The 22322-nt window shown below is 39.5% G+C and overlaps 1 protein-coding gene across 5 annotated transcripts; it reads left to right on the top strand.

The window, feature by feature from the left end:
• Window positions 1-694: 694 nt before the first annotated feature.
• On the top strand, window positions 695-22290 carry susd1 (sushi domain containing 1). 5 transcript variants are annotated; one of them, XM_078250106.1, is made up of 22 exons: window positions 695-1369; window positions 1540-1686; window positions 3396-3551; window positions 3771-3923; window positions 6005-6184; window positions 8017-8196; window positions 8364-8543; window positions 10153-10332; window positions 10453-10632; window positions 10882-11061; window positions 12655-12834; window positions 13325-13489; window positions 13848-14027; window positions 14145-14309; window positions 15716-15880; window positions 16101-16195; window positions 17203-17389; window positions 17845-17938; window positions 19414-19669; window positions 20058-20097; window positions 21243-21353; window positions 22147-22290. In XM_078250106.1, exons 1-22 carry the CDS (start codon window positions 1315-1317, stop codon window positions 22263-22265), a joined length of 3348 nt encoding a protein of 1115 aa, XP_078106232.1. In that variant the 5' UTR covers window positions 695-1314; the 3' UTR covers window positions 22266-22290. The 5 variants fall into 5 exon arrangements, with proteins under 5 accessions (XP_078106232.1, XP_078106234.1, XP_078106233.1 ...); XM_078250108.1 differs by having other exon boundaries at window positions 705-1369; window positions 21243-21336; XM_078250107.1 differs by having other exon boundaries at window positions 708-1369; window positions 21243-21348.
• The last annotated feature ends 32 nt before the right edge of the window (window positions 22291-22322 follow it).

The raw sequence follows: 22322 nt of genomic DNA on the forward strand, positions 1-22322 counted from the left end.
AAGTAGAAAAGAAGTACAGTACTGCAAAATGTTTGAACTAATCAGGTATCTCTTGGATATGCAGTGCAGAAATTAAGCGTTGAGTGTTAAGCCCCAAAGATGACAACGAGATTAAAAACATGGTAGAATAGACCTTTTTCACGGCAGACATGTTGACATGTCATAATAGGAAAAGCACAGGTGTACTCAAAACCATTAATGATGGCTACATTCCAGTTAGGAGAGACCCTGGTATTGTGCATGCTGACTCACTGAAATAGCTCACTGGGACACTTGATGGAATTGAGCCACTGTTAAGGTTATCAGTTTCAGCTGTGCTTTTCCTACTCTGACAAGTCAAAATGTCTGCTGTGAAAACCTTAGGTTCCTGCTGACTTTGGTTTAAAATTACTGTTGAAACAACTTTTACTTGCACTGCATCACGTCCAATTCAAGTCAGATTTGGGCCCACACAAAGACTTACTGTTCAGGCAGTTTTGGGGGCTGTCTGCTCTGAGGGACAGACTGGGGTTAATCAGTCCAGTCCAGCAGACACTGGTGTGAGGCGGTAGCTGGTTGGTTTGAGTGACAGAGATACCCCACTAAGGACCATGCTGGGCTCAAAGATAGCAGCTCACCACACGTATCTTCCCCTCCCACAGCAGGCCCCCTCAGCACTACCTACTACAGACCCTGTGGTAGGACAAGGTTGGTTGAATATATTTGTGTATTATAATACAAATTAATTAAGTCACCTTTAATTTAATAAGAGTTACAAACTCTTTAAATTACATGGGACAAAGGGTAAGGGTGCACCATGGTATTCATAAAATGTTTGGTCTACAATAGCATTATATTAAGTACTGGATGTAGTTTCTAAGTCATCTAGTTAAAGACCCTTACCCTTAGCTTATATTTATACACATTTAGTAATGATGCGGTTGACATGCTTTTAAAAGACAGAGGGCATCCAACAAGTTTGTTAGGCCAAATATAGCCCTTATCAGCCACCACAGCATGAGTATGCAGTTCCCCAGAGTGGGCACTGAGCGTAACAACACACGTGAAGTGTAACTGAATGTGTCAGGGAATGACAGATTAAGCCACAAAACCCACCAGCTGCAGGAAGAACCATTGAGAAAAGGAGCTGTATCTCAGAGTGACCTCAGCTCACCCACTCACCGCGTCCTCTCGATCCTGGTTATCAAATCCGCTCAGTGTCATCATTGTCCACAAGGCGGAAGTAAAAAATGAAAAAATAAGAAGAAGACGGGGATGAGGAGGTTAAGTGTCTGATGAAGTAAAGAGAGAGAGAGAGGAAGACGCTCAGTGAGGATGGCTGAGAGAAACAGAGCAATGATCATAGTTTTTCTGCTCTGTGTCATTGCAGGTGAGCATACTGATGGTTTTTTATCCCATTATTCACATTTGGTGATTATCTAATATAATCTCTATTTTCTTTTTTTTTTTTTTTTTATCTTTGTGTATCACTGAAAATTGGAGAAAGTGTGAAAAACCTCTGAAGATATTGACTGATGGATGTTCTTTCTATCCTCTCAGAAAAGAGAGCAGCAGCAGAAAGCTACACTCTGGACGTGTGTGCCTCCTGCCACGCTAACGCCACATGTGACGACAAGTCAGACGGCTCTGGCAAAGTTTGTAACTGCAAGTACGGGTTTGTAGGAAATGGGAGAACCTTCTGTCAAGGTAGGGGAAAAAAAAACTTTTTTCTGTGCGTTCATTTAAAATGTGAAGCGAAATGAAGTCTTTTCCTTCTAACCTCTATTTTGTTCAAATGGGGAAAAAGGATTTGCAATTAGAAACTGCAGTCTAAGAAAAATAGAAATAATGACTTCCAAGTTTTAAAAGGGATTTTATCTAATGCTCTAATTCATATTTTTGCAATAACAGATCAAACGTGTTATGTGAAAGGTGTTGCTCGTAGTGGCGAACCCACAGAGAATGATCAACCCCGACTAATGTTTTGTTCAGTCTCACCGCTCTCTTCAGCATAGGCTTAACTTATGTGTGTAATGAAAACTGTGCTTTTTCCGAAATTTGTGTTGCGTATTTTTGGAGTTTTTGTCGCTTAAAATTTTTTTCTTGACAATTTTTCAAATGGTTCTGTCGCCTTTCTGGAGTTTTTTGGTTTCAAATTTTTTGTTGCTTCTTTCGGCTTTTTTGTCAACTTTTCTAAGGTTTTTTTTTGTCGTCTTTTTTTGAGGGTTTCTTTTCCAAAGTTTTTGTCGCTTTTTCCAACATTTGTCGCCTTTTGACTTTTTTGTATTTTTTCGAGTCTGTTTTCCACAATTTTCCCCGGTTTTTGTTGCTTTTTTTCCCGACATTTTTATTAAATGTCTTTGTCGCTTTTTTCAATACATGTAGACACGTCCCGGGACCTCCTTAGATAGTTGGAGATCTCAACCCCCCCAGTATTGAACCCAAAGTTACGCTCCTGCTCATCAGCATTGTTTCTAGCAGCAGCGGTTAGCTTTTAACAAAACCTAGTATATGGCTGGACTGTGTATGGTCAACGTGCTTAATTGTGGCAAAATTGGGAATGTCAGCGGTGGTGTCTATAATGTAAAATCCTGAATATCAAAGTTCATCTGTAGTTGTCCCAGTAATATCTGTTTGTTGTGTACTGAAGTAGCACATCACATGGCATGGTAAAGATACGTTTGGTACGGTGCCTGAGGAAGGAACTTGTTTTGGTAGAACATTTGCACCCGCCAAAGGAAAACGCCACAAAAAATATGAAATGAAGTTAACTGTTCATACAATACAGTAACGTGAGATTAGGCATGGGCAGGTATACGGTTCTGATGGTATGATAACCTTTAGCAAAAAACTTCACGGTTTTACGGTATTGTGTTATTACAGCTTCAAAAACTTTTTTTCTATTGAACACAATGTATTTTATTTTTAAACACACTGCACACTGGCAGCGAGAGGGATTTCTAAACTGCACTTTCTGTCCTTGAAGACTAAAAAAACAGCTCTTACCGCAGGAATGGTATGCCGGGAAATATTAGCGGTTTTAAAACCATGACTTTTTCAAACCATGGTATACCTTGAAACCGGTAACCGGCCCATGCCTACTTGAGATATTTAAATTAGCTGGATACATGGTTAAAGATAATTTGCTCTTACCTGTGCATTGCCGTGTGTACTTCGTCCACAGCACCTGATGATGGCCCTAGATGAAAATTCAGGGGATTACTAAAGTCAGGAGTATTCATCCTCTGGGGACCATGAATGTCTGTACAAAACGGCATGGCAATCCATCCTATAGATAGACCATTTTCACAGAAAATATTTTGACTTGCCAAAGCAAAATAAAACACAGGTGGAATAAATAACATTTCAACTCCTCTTCTATGTTGAAGAGCAATACCTGTTTTTTTTTCTTCCAGATAAAGATGAGTGTCAGATAGGAGCCAATAAGATCTGTGGGCAACACACCACCTGCCACAACACATATGGTAGCTACTACTGTACCTGCCTGGCTGGCTACAGCCCTTCTAACAACATGGCCATCTTCATCCCCAATGATGGAACCCACTGCCAGGGTGAGTTCAGGTTGGACCTGGGTTTCTTTTTTTACAGGGCTGTTAAAGGCATAAAATACAGAAAAGGAAATGGGCTAAAACGGTCCCACATCACAGATAAGAAAATGTTGACCTCCAATGAGAAATTATGACACGAAGTTTGTACCTTTACCTGTAAAACGAGCCTTACTAAGTGGGTGACATTACTGTTTTATGTCACATGCTCATTTACCATTGCAGACATTGATGAGTGCAGGATCACAGGCCTGTGCGGAGAGGGAGGTCAGTGCAGGAATCTTGAGGGCAGTTTTGACTGCAGCTGCCAGCTGGGATATCAAGTCCACAACGGAACGGAGCCCTTCCATCCTCACAGAGACAAAGCTTCCTGCAAAGGTAAAACTTGCATGTGACACAGTGAATCCTTAGGGTTAACTGTATCTATGGATGGCTACATTACCTATAGGCCAGTAAGCCTATAATCAATTGTTGTTGTTTTTTTTTGCACAAATAGGCTGATTTATATTTGCTAATAATATGTTGGATTTAAGGTAGTAAATTATGAATTGCCCCTCGGGAACAAATAGTGTATTGATTTGAATTGAATGTTAACACATTTTGTTGAAAAATCTTAAAAAAATAATTTGGTGGGCTCCACACAAATTGTACTCCAAAGATGCACCTGGAGTTAAAGGAGAATTCTGGTCGCTTTCAACACGTAGCTCTGTTGTTTGTAGTCACGTAGTGCTGTCAGTAGCGAGAAAAACGAAAATAATCGGTGTTGCTCCTGCTACAGTTCGCACCCAGGCGGCTGAAACGGGGCAGGTTTTAAACGTGCTTTTAGCCTCTACATGTTCGAGATGTCATTACAAGTGCCTAGCCATGTGAACTGATTCCTTCTGAGTGAATATGACTGCAGTAGATGTGAAAGAAATGCATAAAAGTTGTGCTTATTCAGCCAGTGCACATACCTCTGTTTAGTTCCGGTGAAGTCCACACAAGTAGTTGTTGAACTCATTTCTATTTACAACAAAAATGCAAATGTACCTAAGCTAGGACAGACTCACAAAAGCCTGTTCTACATCCCAAAGCTCCGAATTCTCCTTTAATTGCAAATACAGTCTGACTCAGCTCCGCTCCATTAAACATACAATATATACATTTCTGCCACTAGGGGTCTCTCTCGACCGAAAACATGGACTTTTGATGATGTCGTGAAGTTGCGTGTGATCATGGGAGTTGTTGTCTTCATTGTTACCGACTATTGTCGATTAAAATGCATCTGTTTACGGAAGAGTTAATCTATTAAGGTTTTAGTCACGTTACGTTTAGTACCGTTTTTCATGTCATTTTAATGAAATAGCCGCAGTTTTCGCCGCAGTGGTGGTAGCTGACCGGTTAGCGAGTAAGCAAGCTAACAATAGCCGGCAGCTAAAACCACAATATCGCAATATATTATATAGTATATACTCAGTTGCCGACAGAAATTCCACCGGATTTCTCTTATTTAGGCCGGATATCCGTTGCCTTGGGCTTCCTTTTGTGTTGGCATTTTAAACTCAGGTTGATTTATAAGGACTATGGTTAACCTTTTCTCAGATCTCTGCAGGGTAAATCCAGACAGCTAGCTAGACTATCTGTCCAATCTGAGTTTTCTGTGGCACGACAAAAACAACCTTTGAACGGGCTATTTTGCAATGGCGCCGTTCCTCTGTACGCCGCTCAGTAGTAAGTCACTAAAAATAACTTTATGCGAGTGTTGAATGTTGTAGCCTTCTAACGTTTTGGTATAACGTTACGGTAATATATACGGTTCAGCCACTAAGCATTAGCCACTTGTACACGTAGCACATCGTAGTGGCGCTGGATTTCGATACAGAAATATCACATAATAAATTAGGTCTCTACTGTTATTACTGTGTTATTACTGTAAGTGGCATGTAATTAATGAAGACATGATACTGTGTGGCAGAAAAAACGGTATTATGGTTACTATATATAATTATTTGACTTTCACAATTACTCTTGAACATATCATCTGGTGTTTCCTGTGTTTTAAAGGAAGTTAGAGCAACTAGAGGGGTTAAAGAGCATAGGTATATATATCTATGGTTAAAGCATAGACTGTAAAAAAGAATATATTAACAGTCCATGGGTTAAAGGCTCTATGACACCACTGACAGGTGACAAAACAACACATTAAAATTACAGATTTCTCTGGGTTTGAACATTTGTTGGAAACATTTAGGATAATGTAAGTACACAACTAAAAAAATAATATATATAACATAGGTAGTCATTTTTAGACATTGTAATGCAGAAATATTTCATATGGAATCTTTAATGCCAGTAGTGTGTGCCAACAGTTTGTTCCTGGCTAGTATAATAGTGCCTGCTAAATGTGAACTCCAGGAAGATGGTGTGGTCAGGGGGCGAACAGCTGCCTCTAATCTCGAGTATGTTCTTGTCCCACTCAGTGGTTGACTGTGGCCCGCCTGCCTCATTGGAGGACACAGTGCGGCTGTCAGTCACAGGGACCACATACAGCAGTGTGGCCATGTTTGTCTGTGATGAAGGCTTTGTGTGGAGGATGGGAGACAACCGCTCTGTGTGTGGAGCTGACGGACTGTGGAGAGGACCCACCATGGTCTGTGAAGGTAACAAAACACACACACACAAAAAATAGTCTGTCTTTCTCTATAACCTCGTATTTCCCCTAGCATTATACAACTATTGAAGATCATTCATCAACACATTGCAACTCTTGCTTTCTCTGCTCGTAGGTTCTTGTAACGTTTATGATCTAGAAGGGTGTGTTCTTTTGATTGTTTGACTTTTCAGGAGTTCCTAATAGTGCCAATTAAATTTTTATAAGGTAAATGTGACACACATAGGGCTGGTAGATATGACCTCAAGGCTATAGCTCTATTAATTGGCCCATTTATCTTGATACATTTTATCATAATAAAAATGTATAATAAGTATTTTAACCATGGTAAAATAATGTCTGTCTGTTGGTCAGTTCACCTGGAAATATCTAGATTGCCATGGAATGTTTTTTTTTTTTTTTTACTTTGATGTGCTCATTAAGGCATACATATTCAATACTATAGCAAAATTATATATATATATATTTTTTATATATATATATAAAAAAAAAGGATTTGAAGCCAACGTTGCAGTGGCTTTTAGACAATAGGAGATTCCCAATATTGGTAATTCAATATATTGGGTTTATCATCCAGCCCCAGTAGGCAACATAACATAATGTAATACCAAATGTTTTCAGCGTCATTGGGAATTCACATATAGTGTTTATTATATCAGTGTAACTACACTAATATTGCCTCATAAGTCACTCATATGCTGAAATATTGCTTTATCACAAAGAGTTCTAAAAGACAAAGAATGGAGCTGCAAAGATTAATCGATTAATCTATTACTTTTCTACTATTAATTTAATCGGCAACTATTTTGATTATCGGTGTGAGTAAAAATTCTCTAATTCCAGCTTGTTAAATGTGAATATTTTATTATATTTTATATTCTCTTACATAATACCATGTAAGCAGTTGTCAGTGCCTATAAATAAAGGGCAAGCATGATAAATGTTTTAAAGCATAGGTTCACAATGTTAAAAGTCTGTCTTAAAACAGTAGGACTGTGGATTAGAGGGTGACACGGGAATCAATTGTTGCTCCCATCCCGAGCCCACGAAAATACTCCCGTCATATCCTGATCACGTGACTGCCCGCCCCCCACCCCAAAAAATCCTGTCCTGCAAAATCCCGAGAGAGACTCCCGTCCCACTCCCGTTTCGTTCCCTATGTTGTCTAAAGTTATCAGACTCTGTTGCGGACTCTGTCGCGGACACGCGCTTCACACCGCGAGCAGGCTCGCGCGCCACCCGGTGGAAAAGAGAGAAAGGAAAAAGAGACATTGTCCATCGTTGTCTGGAGGATAACTAGCCAGTTGAAATTGCGTGTGTGCGTTTGGTTAATCGCGGTCAAATCACTGAAGTTGCCTCGAAATGTAGGCTACACTGTACATGCTTTATCGCAGGCCTAGGCGATTTTCATTATGTCATTCCTTACAGAGATCTTCTCACACTCAAAACACACATTTCTCCGTCCCGCTCCTGCCCGCTCCCTTTGATTTCTATGCTCTATTCTGTCCCTATCACTGATCCCTACATCACTTGCCACAGCCAGTATGAACAGGACAAACAATTACAGCAAGCAAAACCTATTTAAATGCTCATATGGGCACCTGACTTATTGTTTTACGACAGACTTGAAACATAATGAACCTATCCTTTAAATATGATAATATAATGAATATCCCACTGATGACAGTGCAGCTTTTTTCCAGTGAGTTTTGAACCAGTTTCAGGAGCACAGGGATCATGAAAGTGATCGTCCGGACAGAGTTAGTGGAGATTTTCCAGTGAATACGGTTTCATGCAGCATGTCACTACTTTGGCCCTCAGAGGTTGACTGTGGCTCTCCCCCTGCCCTCCCTCACTCTCACATGCTGTGGAATAAGAAGTCAAGCATGGGCATTGAGGTGCTTTATCAGTGTATCTCTGGATATCATAATGTTGGAAAGGGCAATGTATCCATCTGTACCGCTGCTGGACAGTGGGAGAGGCCGTCCGTGCTCTGTCAAGGTACAGTCACTGTTTTATCCGATCATTTTAGAATATCAATGGTACTGAAAAGCAAATGTATCTAACGCACACAGATGTAGTTTCTTCTTTTTGCACTTTAACTTCCTTTTAACACATGGATCCTGGTGTTCATGTTACATGCTTGTGGTGCATGTTATTCTTTGTAGAGACCTTGTGTGAGAATCCCCCTGTAATTGAATCCACTGAGCAGGTGTGGGACAGTAATTCAACTCCTGGCAGCACTGTGCTCTATGTTTGTAAAGAAGGCTTTTATAACCAAGGAGGAGATAATGTATCGATCTGTAATGAAAACGCTCAGTGGACCCCCCCAACTCTGTCGTGCCAAGGTAATTCAAACAATGACTGAAACCCCCTGAAATGGTTTTCTTTTCAAACATGAAATGGTAGGGAATTATTTCTGTCATTTTCTGCCTTGACTTATTGTGTAGCTAGTTTTAGGAAAAATGACTTAATCACAGTAAAAATGTTTTACAAAACAAAATGACACCGGCCTTAACACACAGACAGATGTTGTCACATGTCCAGGGGCACGTTCAGTCTCTACGGTTTCCTGGTTGAACGACATGTTTCCTTTGAACGGTGTGAAACGGTGTGCAACGGCTTTGAGAATGTTTTCTCTCGTTTCAGCCGTAAACAGTTAAATCTGAGCATGCGCGACTCACATCTGCACTCGACTCACATCGGGCAGTGACACATACCTCAAAGCTCATTGAACACCGTTGCACACCGTTCAGAGGAAACATGTCGTAGCAAAACAGTATACCGTTTTGAGCTTGAACGTGCCCTATATCTCAAAGCTGTTGCACATCATTTCACACCGTTATGAGTAAAAATTGTGTTCAATCCGGAAACCGTAGCAAAGTGGTGCACACCATTTTGAGATTGAACGTGCCCCTGGTTTAGTAGTCTGTGCATGGCCACACAGTCCTGAGAAGAGCTAATCAACATAGTGAAATCACCTGTGTGACTGTTCCATGGCATGGATGTGCTGTGCAGAGATCCTTATGTGCACTTCCACTTTGTTCATATTGCTAAGAATTAATTTAAAAACTAAAAAACTTGCATTTTATGCACTCAAAATGTATTGTATTTCTTTTATAGATTTTTTTAATTCTGTGTAGAGAGGCAAAGTCCCTCCCCTTCCGGTGGACCGCCATGGGACCTTAATTCAGATAAAATATGAATGGTAGTTAACGGGGAAAAGACTTTTTTTTTTTTCTTTTTTTTTTATCCCGCTTGAATTGAGCCATGAATTACACACATGATGTTCGTCAGTTTAAAAGATAATTTTGCATGTCAAGAAGGTCTCAGTTTATTGTTAAACTGACTGTAAAAACACTTCATTAGAAAGACTACACACTTCAAAGTCGCATGGATGACGTCTTGCTGAAGCCACGATGTCTGTGTGTTTGGTACCGGGATGTAACGTTACTCACACGAGCAGCAGATCTCGCTCATTCTTTCGTTTCTCTGCTGATAAAACTTCACTGGATAAAACACATCAGGTGCGGTAATGTCACGTTTTGTGGAACAGCGCCTAGCTAGCTAGCTAGCTAGCTAGCGAGCAAGCCGAGCATCATGCAAGGTGATGTAAATTGTGTGAAACGTGAGATTTAGTTCACTAAGCGGTTTCACACAAAACTAAGTGGTCATACGACAAACCTACAACAAAATAAGACTTTCTTCAGTTGAAAAAATAGCTTTTAAAATGATGAACATCATATTTGTAATCCATGGCTCAATTCAAACGGGATCAAAAAATAATTTGTCTCTCCCCATTCACTACCGTTCATATTTTTTCCGAATTAAGGTCCCATGAGGTCCACCGGAAGGGGAGGGATTTTTTCTTTTTTCTTAACTTTATTTCAAAAAAAGTGAAAGGGGAGGGATTTTGCCTCTATATAAACCCTCTGTGTGCATCATTTCCTGTCCCAGAGATATTATGTGGGGATCCTCCTATACTGCCCCATACTGAGCAAGTGTGGAATGGCAGCACCACCCCTGGAAGCACAGTGACTTACTACTGTAAAATAGGATTTTATCACGATGAAGGAAATAACATATCATTGTGCACAGTCAATGGCTACTGGACAAAACCAAACATCTCATGCAAAGGTAACAACATGCTCCAAATGATGTTAATGCTGTGTTTGGCATTGTTTTCCATTGCTGGTGTCCAGAGTCAAATAATCACTGATTTTACTCAATTAAATTTTGCAATTTCCATCCTTTTAGAGGTTCACTGTGGTGTGCCCCAACCCATCCAACATTCAATCATGCTGTGGGATAAAATCTCCACTGTGGGCTCTCAGGTTGTTTATCAGTGTAACTCTGGATATCGCAATGTTGGAGAGGGAAATGTATCGGTTTGTACTGCCAGTGGAGAATGGGATGAAGCCTCTCTGCTCTGTCAAGGTGATACATTCATTATTCTACATAACAAAGTATTAGGATGCCTGCCTCCATAGAAAGAAATAATGCAATCCTCTCAAATGTCAGCAATACATCATAATGTGCATGCTGTAATTGAACAGTATGAATGTTACTGTCATTTAACTGCCATTCCATGCATTTATTCAGGATGTGTCCATTGTATCTAGAAACCTGTCTCATTGGTTTTTAACATTTTAACATCTGCAATGACTTGCTGTCTTTTTGTTGTAGAAATCAATTGTCAAGAGCCTGTTTTTAAAGCTCATGCTAAAATGCTTTGGGATGGTACATCACACATTGGCAGTGTGGCGTATTACCAATGTGAGGAAGGATATAACGCCAGGAGCCTGAGAAACTACTCAGTATGTGGAGAGAATGGACTGTGGGAGGATATTGATCTATGGTGTGAAGGTGCAACGTTTGATGACAGATATATTGATAAACCACTGTTTACTTTCAGAATATTTGTAGTTATTTGCACAAAATATTTAAAGCAATGGTTTGACGTTTTTTTTTAAATACACTTATTTACTTTCTTGCTGAGAGTTGATTGAGAAGATCGATAACACTCTCGTATCTGTCCGTTTAATAATGCTGCAGCCGGTTAAGCGGGATTTATGGTTCTGCGGGAGCTCTATGTAGAGTTTACAGCGTAACCTACATAAGTGGCCTGAGATTTATACGTGTGCGCTGGTGTCTGCCTCGTTCTGGCGTATCTCTATCTAAGAAAATAGCAGGGCATGTGTGTATGCTGGGAAGTGTGTGGTAGAGCGAGTGAGAGAGTGACGGGGATTAGCGAATACCAAGTAATGAAAGTGTCTCCTCTGCTTTTTGACCACTGTGGGAAAGCTGCGGCAGGAAAAGTTAACCCTATGTGATTTCATGTTTATGGAGAAGGAGAACCCGGAAATTAGGAGGAAATGCAACGCTACCAAGCCACGGCCAAGCGGACCAATCACAGTTGTTGCGGTCTGCGTTGCCGCGACGTGTCGTTACATCTTTTGAGGAGGTGCAAGTCAGGCTACGGTGGATTTAACACAGAAGCATAAATCCCGCTTTAGCTTCGCTTAGCATAATGAAAGGAAACGGTAATCAGCACCTTACACATGTATAAATTACATTTGTATAGTTCGGTATTCACTGTTTCAATCACAACCACTGCAGCTTCATCGCCGGCCACTTTTACAACGTATACAAGAAAATGTGTTGGTGGTCCCGTAGCTTCCGCTCTGTAGCAAAGACGGCGGCCGATCAGCAGATGTGTTACCTTTGGGAGCCATGCTAGTTGTTTAGTAGTTTGTTTCCCCATTTCCTTTCTTTGTGCTAAGCTTAGCTGCTAGCTGAAGCTTCATATTTACTGTAGAGACATGTGGTATTGATCGTTTCATATAATTCTCGGTAAGAAAACATAAGTGTATTTCCCAAAATGTAAAACTGCTGCTTTAAAATATAGGTGTTGGTATATCACTATGCTTTGTAAATAGTTGAGATATGATGCTTATTTATTAATTTATTTGGATCCCCCCCCCCATTAGCTTCTACTGAGGTAGCAGCTACTCTTCCTGGGGTCCACACACAACAAAACATATGAACAACATATCAGACAAGACATAACGCAAATAAAAAGTTACAATAAAAACATCAAGACAAAAGTCACGTAAAAAAAAAAATGTTAACATTGGGGTTGTTGTTGTTAACATGTCTGTTTTTTTACTATGAATTTGCATATTCATTTCAGGAATTATTTGCATATGAGGCACAACACGTATAATATGTACACAGAATATAAAGACTTTTTGTATGACTTTTTAAATTGAATGTGACTTTTTTTCACATTTTTATGAAAAAAGGAAGAGGCAAAAGCAGTGAGGCTTGACTCATTTTACTTTATTACATGTTCACATTATGCTGCATCTCCTGTTCAGCTGTGATTATTTTTTTTTTGTGATATATTGCATGCCTGTAAATAGCACACAGTCTGTGCTAATTCATGTCTGTGTGCAGAAATAAGCTGTGGCCCCCCACTAACCCTCCCCAATACTAACCTCCTGTGGGATCGCACCAGTAGACCGGGCAGTGTGGTGCTGTATGAGTGCATGGATGGATATTACCAGGAGAGTGGAAATAATATTTCAACATGTTTACTATCAGGACAGTGGGGGGAAGTATCTGTAAAGTGCAAAGGTACAGTAATATTCTCTGTACGACATGTATATATCTATTCCTCTGTGGAAGAGTCATTGTTTGTGATTTACCAAACTATTTTAACATGTTATTGATATATTTTTGTTGATGCTTTGATTTATCTGGTAAATAACTGATGAATGCTCAGCTCTATATTGTTTCAGTTGTGGTTAGATGTTCCTTGCATATTCCTGCTTAGGCTCTAAGGTTTTAAGGTAAATTAAGGTGAATAATGTTGTGTAACTTTCACATTGTCCAGAGTGATGCTGGTACATTTATTTCTGTGGGTCAATCCACTGCTGACTGAATGTTGAGGAAACATGTTGCATGGGATTTATTTGTCTTTACTCAACAATAGTTTTTACTCCCTGATGACTCAAACCCAAACAAAGATAGATATGTGTGGAATATACGGTATATAATCATGCTCATAAACCCCCACAATACCTGCAATAATTTAGCTAACCAATCAGTGTCATTGTTTTCCTAGCTAAATGTGGTCCAGTTCCCTTCCTTGCCAAATCCGAGGTGGTGTGGCATAACAGGAGTGTTGTGATCCACCGCTGTGTGGATGGATATCACAGCTGGAGAGGCAGCAACGTCTCTGTGTGCAGCAGCTCTGGGGTGTGGCAGAGAGCTACACTGAGATGCATAGGTGAGTAAGAACACAGCAAGTTCATATGTAATGTGATTAGCAACATACTGTATGTAAGTTGCGATGTTCATTAGGCCTTACAAAATAAAAGCATCTGGATAGATATGATTCTCGTGTGATATTGCTAATTTGCACTGTGAACATACTGTATTTGTGAAGAGATTTGTAATATGACAAAAGGTGAAGATTTGGTGTACCATCACTCTTTTAATTCCCATATCTCTTACAGAAATTAAGCTAGCTATCAATCACCTAGTATTATCATTATGCTGCATCTACTGTTTAGTTGTGATTCTTTGTGATATATTGCATGCCTGTAAATGGCACACAGTCTGTGCTAATTCATGTCTGTGTGCAGAAATAAGCTGTGGCCCCCCACTAACCCTCCCCAATACTAACCTCCTGTGGGATCGCACCAGTAGACCGGGCAGTGTGGTGCTGTATGAGTGCATGGATGGATATTACCAGGAGAGTGGAAATAATATTTCAACATGTTTACTATCAGGACAGTGGGGGGAAGTATCTGTAAAGTGCAAAGGTACAGTAATAATCTATATAAAGATATGGGTGGAATATACGGTATATAATCATGCTCATAAACCCCCACAATACCTGCAATAATTTAGCTAACCAATCAGTGTCATTGTTTTCCTAGCCAAATGTGGTCCAGTTCCCTTCCTTGCCAAATCCGAGGTGGTGTGGCATAACAGGAGTGTTGTGATCCACCGCTGTGTGGATGGATATCACAGCTGGAGAGGCAGCAACGTCTCTGTGTGCAGCAGCTCTGGGGTGTGGCAGAGAGCTACACTGAGATGTATAGGTGAGTAAGAACACAGCAAGTTCATATAATGTGATTAGAAACGTCTGTAAAGGGGCAAGCTGAAGGCCATAAAAGCCCCCTCCTCCCCCCAAAAAAAAAGAAAAATGTGGGATCGCACCAGTAGACCGGGCAGTGTGGTGCTGTATGAGTGCATGGATGGATTTTACCAGGAGAGTGGAAATAATATTTCAACATGTTTACTATCAGGACAGTGGGGGGAAGTATCTGTAAAGTGCAAAGGTACAGTAAGACTCTCTGTACAACCAGACCTGTCGCCAGCCCTCAGTCTTAAGGGGGGCATATGAAATGCATGGGAGGGCACAATTATTATTAGCCTACAGTACGTATATTTATAATAATCGTATACTCTATTCGCGCAGCACGTAATCATCACGTTAAACATAACCAACAGCAATATGACCAGCTAGCCTATAGCCTACACCACATTACATAGAAGCAATGTTATGAATATCCATAAAACACTTGACTATACAACATATTGGATGTAACACCAGAAGCATCTCTCAAACATTGCATTTTAAAGCAGACAACAGAGGGATATGCATTGCCATGAGAGAGAGAGAGAGAGACACACACACACACACACACACACACACACACACACACAGACACAGACTTTGAACCTACCGGAACTTTGAGTGGAGGCAGCGCTGTCCTCTCTCCAGTCCCTCCTGTCAGTTGAAGCTGTATGCTTATTTAAGCCCTTGCCTGTTTCAATTGCATGTTTCCAATCATTAAAAATGCCTTAATGGAGAAGGTCGCGTCCGATGATACAGATTTGAATTTCCTGCAGGCATAACAAAATGCGGAGTCCTTTTCCGCCGAGTACTCAAGCCAGTTCAAATACCAGCTAGAGGAAAATTATCGTTTTTTTGAACCAAACATTTTGACTGGATATTTCCTCAACACAACCTGTTTGGGTTTGTCCGTGCCGAGGTCACTCACACCCACTGATTCAACAGGCAGTTGTGGCCCAAATGCTGCCCCAGTCGCGGTTGCACTTGACCTGCAGGTCTTGCCAGGCCCAGGGTCGGGCTCCACGGAGCTACTAGTATCAGGCTCAGACTGTCGTCCAGGGTCTCCTTCTCCAACTACAACATAATAATAATGTGTATAATAATACACACAAATAATGTTTTCACATTGTCCAGAGTGATGCTGGTATGTTTATTTCTGTGGGTCAATCCACTGCTGACTGAATGTTGAGGAAACAACATGTTGCATGGGATTTATTTGTCTTTACTCAACAATAGTTTTTACCCCCTGATGACTCAAACCCAAACAAAGATAGATATGTGTGGAATATACGGTATATAATCATGCTCATAAACCCCCACAATACCTGCAATAATTTAGCTAACCAATCAGTGTCATTGTTTTCCTAGCTAAATGTGGTCCAGTTCCCTTCCTTGCCAAATCCGAGGTGGTGTGGCATAACAGGAGTGTTGTGATCCACCGCTGTGTGGATGGATATCACAGCTGGAGAGGCAGCAACGTCTCTGTGTGCAGCAGCTCTGGGGTGTGGCAGAGAGCTACACTGAGATGCATAGGTGAGTAAGAACACAGCAAGTTCATATGTAATGTGATTGCAACTTACATACAGTATGTTGCTAATGTTCATTAGGCCTTACAAAATAAAAGCATCTGGATAGATATGATGCTTGTGTGATGTTACTGATTTGCATTGTGAACATATTTGTAAAGGGATTTGTAATATGACGGTGAAGATTTGGTGTACCATCGCTCTTTTAATTCCCATGTCTCTTACAGAAATCAAGCCAGCTGTCAATCATTTATTTGTCCTCAATGAAAAATGTCTGCACTGGAGAGCAGAGAAGTATGAGGAGGATACAGAAGTATACAAGGTAACAGGGGACTCGTCATCTTTCTTTCCCTGTATATACTGTTTATCTTACCTTTTTCTTGTATTTATTTATAGGAAATAGATGCTTTCATTAATTAATAACCTTATTCTCTGGTTATATGTGAATGTGTACGGACAGTAGGGATATAACAATACACTCAACTCACGATTTGATACGATTCACGATGTTAAGTTCACAATACAATTTTCTCACGATTTATTCAACAGAATAAGCAGACAAATTACTGAAAAAAACATTCCTTTATTTAAATTTTAATTTATATCTCTGCAAAACAACAGATGTGTTCGCTAATCAAGTGCAATGGAAATTGTAGTTTACCTTTTTAACAACCAAAATCAAATACAAAATTAACAATTAGATCAAAATAACTAAATAAATAGAAAAAAAATTCTCTTTCAATAAATAAACTAAGAAGACGTAGTGACGTCTGAAGTCAAACAAGTGAAATTAAAAGTAGATTACGCTCTAGGCCGTTTAAAAATTGCATTGCGATTCATTTTTTTTATCTCAACCGGTGGTAATCTTTACTAGAGTGCGGATCGGGCCGTATTTTTCTGTCTGAGCCTGGCCCGCGTCCGACAGAGCAGTGACCGAGCCCGACAAGTAATAAGATATTTATGTCCGAGCCCGACACAGTTAAAATCTCGTTTTTTTTTTTCTCATACTAATGACACATACATTTGTTTGTGTGGAAAGCCCGCTTTTATTAAGCAACTGCAGGAAGGCATTCAGAAATGTCAACAGATGAGTGCATCAGCGCACACGGGGCAACAAGCGCACGTTAACACAGGCGCACACCTAAGTTTGGGTATCCATCCTCTAATCCTCTAATCTTTACACATTTATGTCCATTTTTAACCAATTCACGATGTATCAGTACATCCCTAATGGACAGTTTATGCAATTACCCTTCCATTTTTTTTTACCTTCATCTATGGAGTGTTTTGTGAACCTGACTGATGCCACATTCAATGTAACCATTCCAGGTGACATACATAGGATCCAGAGACTACCAGAGGTCCTTTCATGACAGAAGGAAGCGGTTTCTGAGCTCTAAGGCTGACCAGCTGGAACTCTGTCTGAACCTGCTTCCAGTCACAAACTACAGCATCTCCATCACTGCGGTGTCTTCCAGATTCACAGCCACCATTACCACTAACACCAGTTTACCAGGTATCATTGCACAGCCAACTCTTACATTTACTCTACTCCAGTGGTGTAGTCTAATGTATTTTAGCGGGTATACTGTATAAATATATGGACCAGAATGGACATATCATAGTGGGTGGTCTGGGTGTCCTCCCCCAGGGAAATGTTGAGGGTCACAGACTTTATTTCCTGCATTCCGATTATTTAGCCTACGCGAAGGAAAACACAGATGACAATTCAAAATATATCAAAAATATAATGGAAAGTATGTTACGTGTCATTTGGCATTTTAAAGTGGGTATAGGGAAATCCTGGAGCTTTCTTAGTGGGTATACTGTGTATACCTGCGTATCATGTACTCTGACAAAATGAATCCCTGCATCTAATTGTAATTATAAGCTTTCTGGAAATATTTAAGACTGATACAATTCTATTTGACGTGAGTCTTCTTTATACTGAGCATGATGAACATTTGACAGTGCCTCCAGCACCAGTTGTCGACTACAGAGAATTTGAGACTCCTATACCAACTTTGAGGCTACGCAGATCACCCAACACACTGGACCCAATAAGGTAACGACCAGGACATGTGACCACTCTTCTGTTCTGCTACGTCACAGGGGACACTAAAACCCTAAACATAGATAAAACGGACAGTCATGTACCAGCACGCTTCAATTGACCTACTAATGTCCACAATTTATAATGCTGGTTGAAACTTTATAATTCCGCACAATATATTCAGATTGAGATTCCGTTATTGTCCATTAGATTAGCATAAAATGGATGAATGAATTGTCTTTGGCACTGGCATATAAGACAACACAACAATGCACAATAAATATGCCTCTAAAGTGGTAGTGGCAGTAATAAAAGTGATGTGTGGATTGTTCTTACACTGGCATACATTTACATTGTACTTGCAGAATTTACTGTATTGTTACTTTTTTTTTTTTTACTTTCAAAGTAAAACGTATAATTTATAAAACGTTATAACAAATCTAGTTCACAACACATTTTGAACTCCTGGTAAAAAAAAACTTTGCTACACTGAACATGCATGAACATCAAATTAGTCTCCATACAGTTTCCATAGCTAAACTCAATGTCTCACTATTTCTACTGACATTCACTGTCACCCAAACAGCACAGAAAAGCAGGTATAAAAGGGCTAGATAAATCAGCCAAGTCGATATATCAGCTGATATTTCTGTAGCTTATTGCAGATACGTATATAGGTACTCGGGTTAGTATATAGAAATTGCAGCACAGAATGCCAAACTAGGTTTGAGGGGATTTGAAAGCAGTGTTTCTATTACGTTGTTTGTCCACAAGACGACACTGACAAGTTGATGTTTACTCTGTAAAATGTCCAGTTTAGTATGTATATCGGTCACAATTCTTTCAAAACAAATCTAAAAGATCCGTATCAAGATTGTTTAGGTTTATCTTAATTGTCATGTCACTCCAAAATAATTACTATCAGAATTTTTTTTAACACCCAAATATCGATAACATTATCTGCTACAAAAAAATCCAGTATTGGTTGAGCTGAATCACATTCATGCAAGTACCATTTCACCTTTGTTATGTTCAGCTGTTACGAATCTATTGTGTAAAGAAATAAATGTGTTAAAGCTATAGTGCATAGTTTCTGTCGCCCCCATGAGGAATTCAAAGTAATGACAACAAAACTGTCGGCGAGTCCACATGAAACATGAATGCGCACCGCCCCCCCACCCCTCCTCCACACAGTTGCTAGTAGCCAAGGAGGACACGGAGGATTAAAAAAACATGATGGACTCTTCAGAAGAGGTCATTATCTTCACTTGAGTTTCTGTGTGCCGGACGCAACAATCTTCTTAACACAGTCATACTGAGAAATCCAGAGAGAGTTGTGTGGAGCTGATAGTCTTAATTAGCTTTGTAGCTTACATTTGCAACTCATTTGGCAATGGCTTGAATGTAACGGACGTTCATTAATATCAAAAAGTTATGCACTAAAGCTTTAACATATCTTTGGTTGTTTTTTTTTGTTCATGTTGCAGTTTGTACCAGGTGTTTGTGCTTCCTCTGAAGGGGATTATGATGTTTGACTGTTCGTCTCCTGCGAGCTCAGACCCCTCAGGCAAAATAAAGTCCTTCACAGAGTACATCACTGCCCAGATAGATGTCACACATGTCGGCACAGAGATGAACTTTACTGTGGGGGATGGACTCTACTATGGAGGCTTCTTTAATGCACCACTGGAGAATGGCAGGAACTATTACATCACCTTACGAGCCGTCAGTCAGTGGAAATCGGTGGGTGTACAACAAAGTATGATTTGACTTAGAAAGTAGGGCTGCTCGATTATGGAAAAAAAATTTCCATCGATTATTTTGGTCAATTTTGAAATCATTATTTTAACAAGATTACTTATTGACTTTTGGAAAGATGTTGCATTTATGGAACTCAAAAAAACAGCGAAACAGTTCAACAAATCAACAGTGACTACCAAGTCAATCAAGAGGTGGGGGGGCTTGTGTGAAAAATGTTTTTCTTTGCTTGCCAATTACATTGAATCAAGAAAGCCAACCACTTTGTTTAATATTTTACATTCATCATTAAGATAACATTTTTGGGGGATTTAAACTGGCCACTTTTGATTATTGTTATTGTTGTTTGAATGTTTTTTTTTTCTTCTCCTAGGCTTTAAAAAGTTCCTGTGTCCTGTGGGCTAAAGTAAGAGGTAATATATAATAATTATTATTCACTGGCCAAAATACCCAAATCCTTTAGTGTCAGTTTTAAAATGATGATTTTTGGACTGAGATTTATTTTGGGAAATGACATTTTGCCTATTTACAACATTCTGTAGTTAGAAAATAGAATATAAATAGAAAGTATTTTAAAATAGGGCTGCAACTAACGATTATTTACGATTTATTATTTTCATGGTTGATTAATCTGTCAATTACTTTCTCAATTATTTGGTTAGTTGTTAGGTCTATAAAATGTCAGATGACTTCCTCATGTCTTGTTTTGTCCACAACTCAAATATATTCAGTTTACTGTCACAGAGGAGTGAAGAAACTAGAAAAAACATATACACACTTATTAAAGGTCCAATGTGTAGGAATTTCTCCCATCTAGCGTTGAGATCATATATCGCAATCAACTCTCTCGCACCATGTAAAAGTACGTATTACAGCTACGGTAGCCTTCACGCTTCAAAAAGCCGGTCTCTTGCTCCTTTCAATATATTTTTTCTTTTTCTGGGCGAAGAAGAAGACTCCTGTTCCTGAAATTTGGATTTTGAATACGTGTGGTCCTCCATGTTTCCATCTTCAAACTTGCCGGGGCCGGGAAGCTACGATACCTGTTAGCAGCATTAGCAGCACCTGTGAGTTTATCATGTGACAGCGAAAACGCGAAAGGCGGAGCAGTATGTCCTGTATGTCCCTTACTGGCTAACGTATTTCAAGATGGAGCATGAATATGGAGCGTCTACCCCAGTTCATGCGAATGCAAATGTAACATTTCAAGCCAAAAGGAATACTTGGAATTGACGGTGGTGGTAAATATTCATGAAAAAGGACAAGTTTGTGAACAGGCAACACAGATTTTGATAATGAACAACTAAACACGTTACACACTGGACCTTTAAGAAGCTGAAATCTGAGATTTAAAAAAAAAAAAAAAAAATTTCATAAAAAATTACTCAAGCTGATTTGATTATCCAAATAGTTGGACGATTAATTTAATAGCTGACAACTCATGGATTATTCGATTCATCTTTGCAGCTCTATTTAAAAATGCACTTTAAAATGCAAAAACAAGCAGATGTAGAATGTGCTGGTTGCCAGTTATTCACACAGCTGTTCCTTGTTCCAGGTACATCCTATGTTCTGAGGGTTTCAGCTCTGTCTGCTGCTGCAACAATAGGACTGGTTGCCTTCATCATTTTGGTTGGATACAGTTTCACCTGGTATAGAAGATGGTACAGTTGAGCATATTACCCACCCTGTTAATATCATTTTACGCGCAAAACGCTATATTCATTCAATCAGTGTCTAAAGTGATTCTAGTGTTTCTGGAATTTTCAAAGATGAAATACATTTCAGTGGATAATTCAGTTTTTATAGTATTGTTACATTTTATTGAACCATTTATTACATAATAGTTCATTGTAACCACAACTTGCAAATTAAATATTCCTTTGTTATGTTACTGGTGACAAAGTCAAGTGATCCTGCATAGGGGTGCACCGATCCAATATTAAGATCAGATATCGGTCCCGAGATTGACAAAATAGCTGGATCGGGGGTCAGAAAAATTAACCGATCCCCGGGCCGATCCAGTTTAGTTTTTTTTCCCCTCTGTCGCACGTGTCGCATGCTGGAAGAGTTGAGTGTACAAATAAATAAGAATTCAATACATTACATCTATGTTATTTTGTCTTAGTTAGGAAAGTAATGTTTAGTTAGGAAAGTCTGGTGCATTTAGTCTCTTCCACATGGTGGAAGGAAGGTATAAGGTGGAAGGTATACAGTGTATGATTAATTCAACAACGGTATCGGGTATCGACAGATACACAAAGCCCAGGCATCGGTATCAGTATCAGGACTGAAAAAGTTAGATCGGTGCATCCCTAATCCTGCATATAGTGAATGTGGCCTGTTAGTTATATTTCACTATGAATGACCGTAACATAACGTAGATGTTTTGCACAAGTTCAGCTAAAACTTGTACAGTGATTGTAATTGAACAACCTGGTTTCCTCTGTCTTCTTTTCCAGGTTTTTCAAGAGGACATGAGACTGCTGATGTTCTGTTTATGTTTATTTGTCAGTATGACAAATTAAATACAGTCTTGGCTTCCTATCAGTACATTTTGTTTTGTACATCTTGTAAATAATTATAATAAACATGTTTTCACTTCATGAATACTTCAGTGATTATTAGATGTGAATGT

This window comes from Sander vitreus, chromosome 5 (genome assembly GCF_031162955.1).
Source record: "Sander vitreus isolate 19-12246 chromosome 5, sanVit1, whole genome shotgun sequence".
Classification (NCBI taxonomy): Eukaryota; Metazoa; Chordata; class Actinopteri; order Perciformes; family Percidae; genus Sander; species Sander vitreus.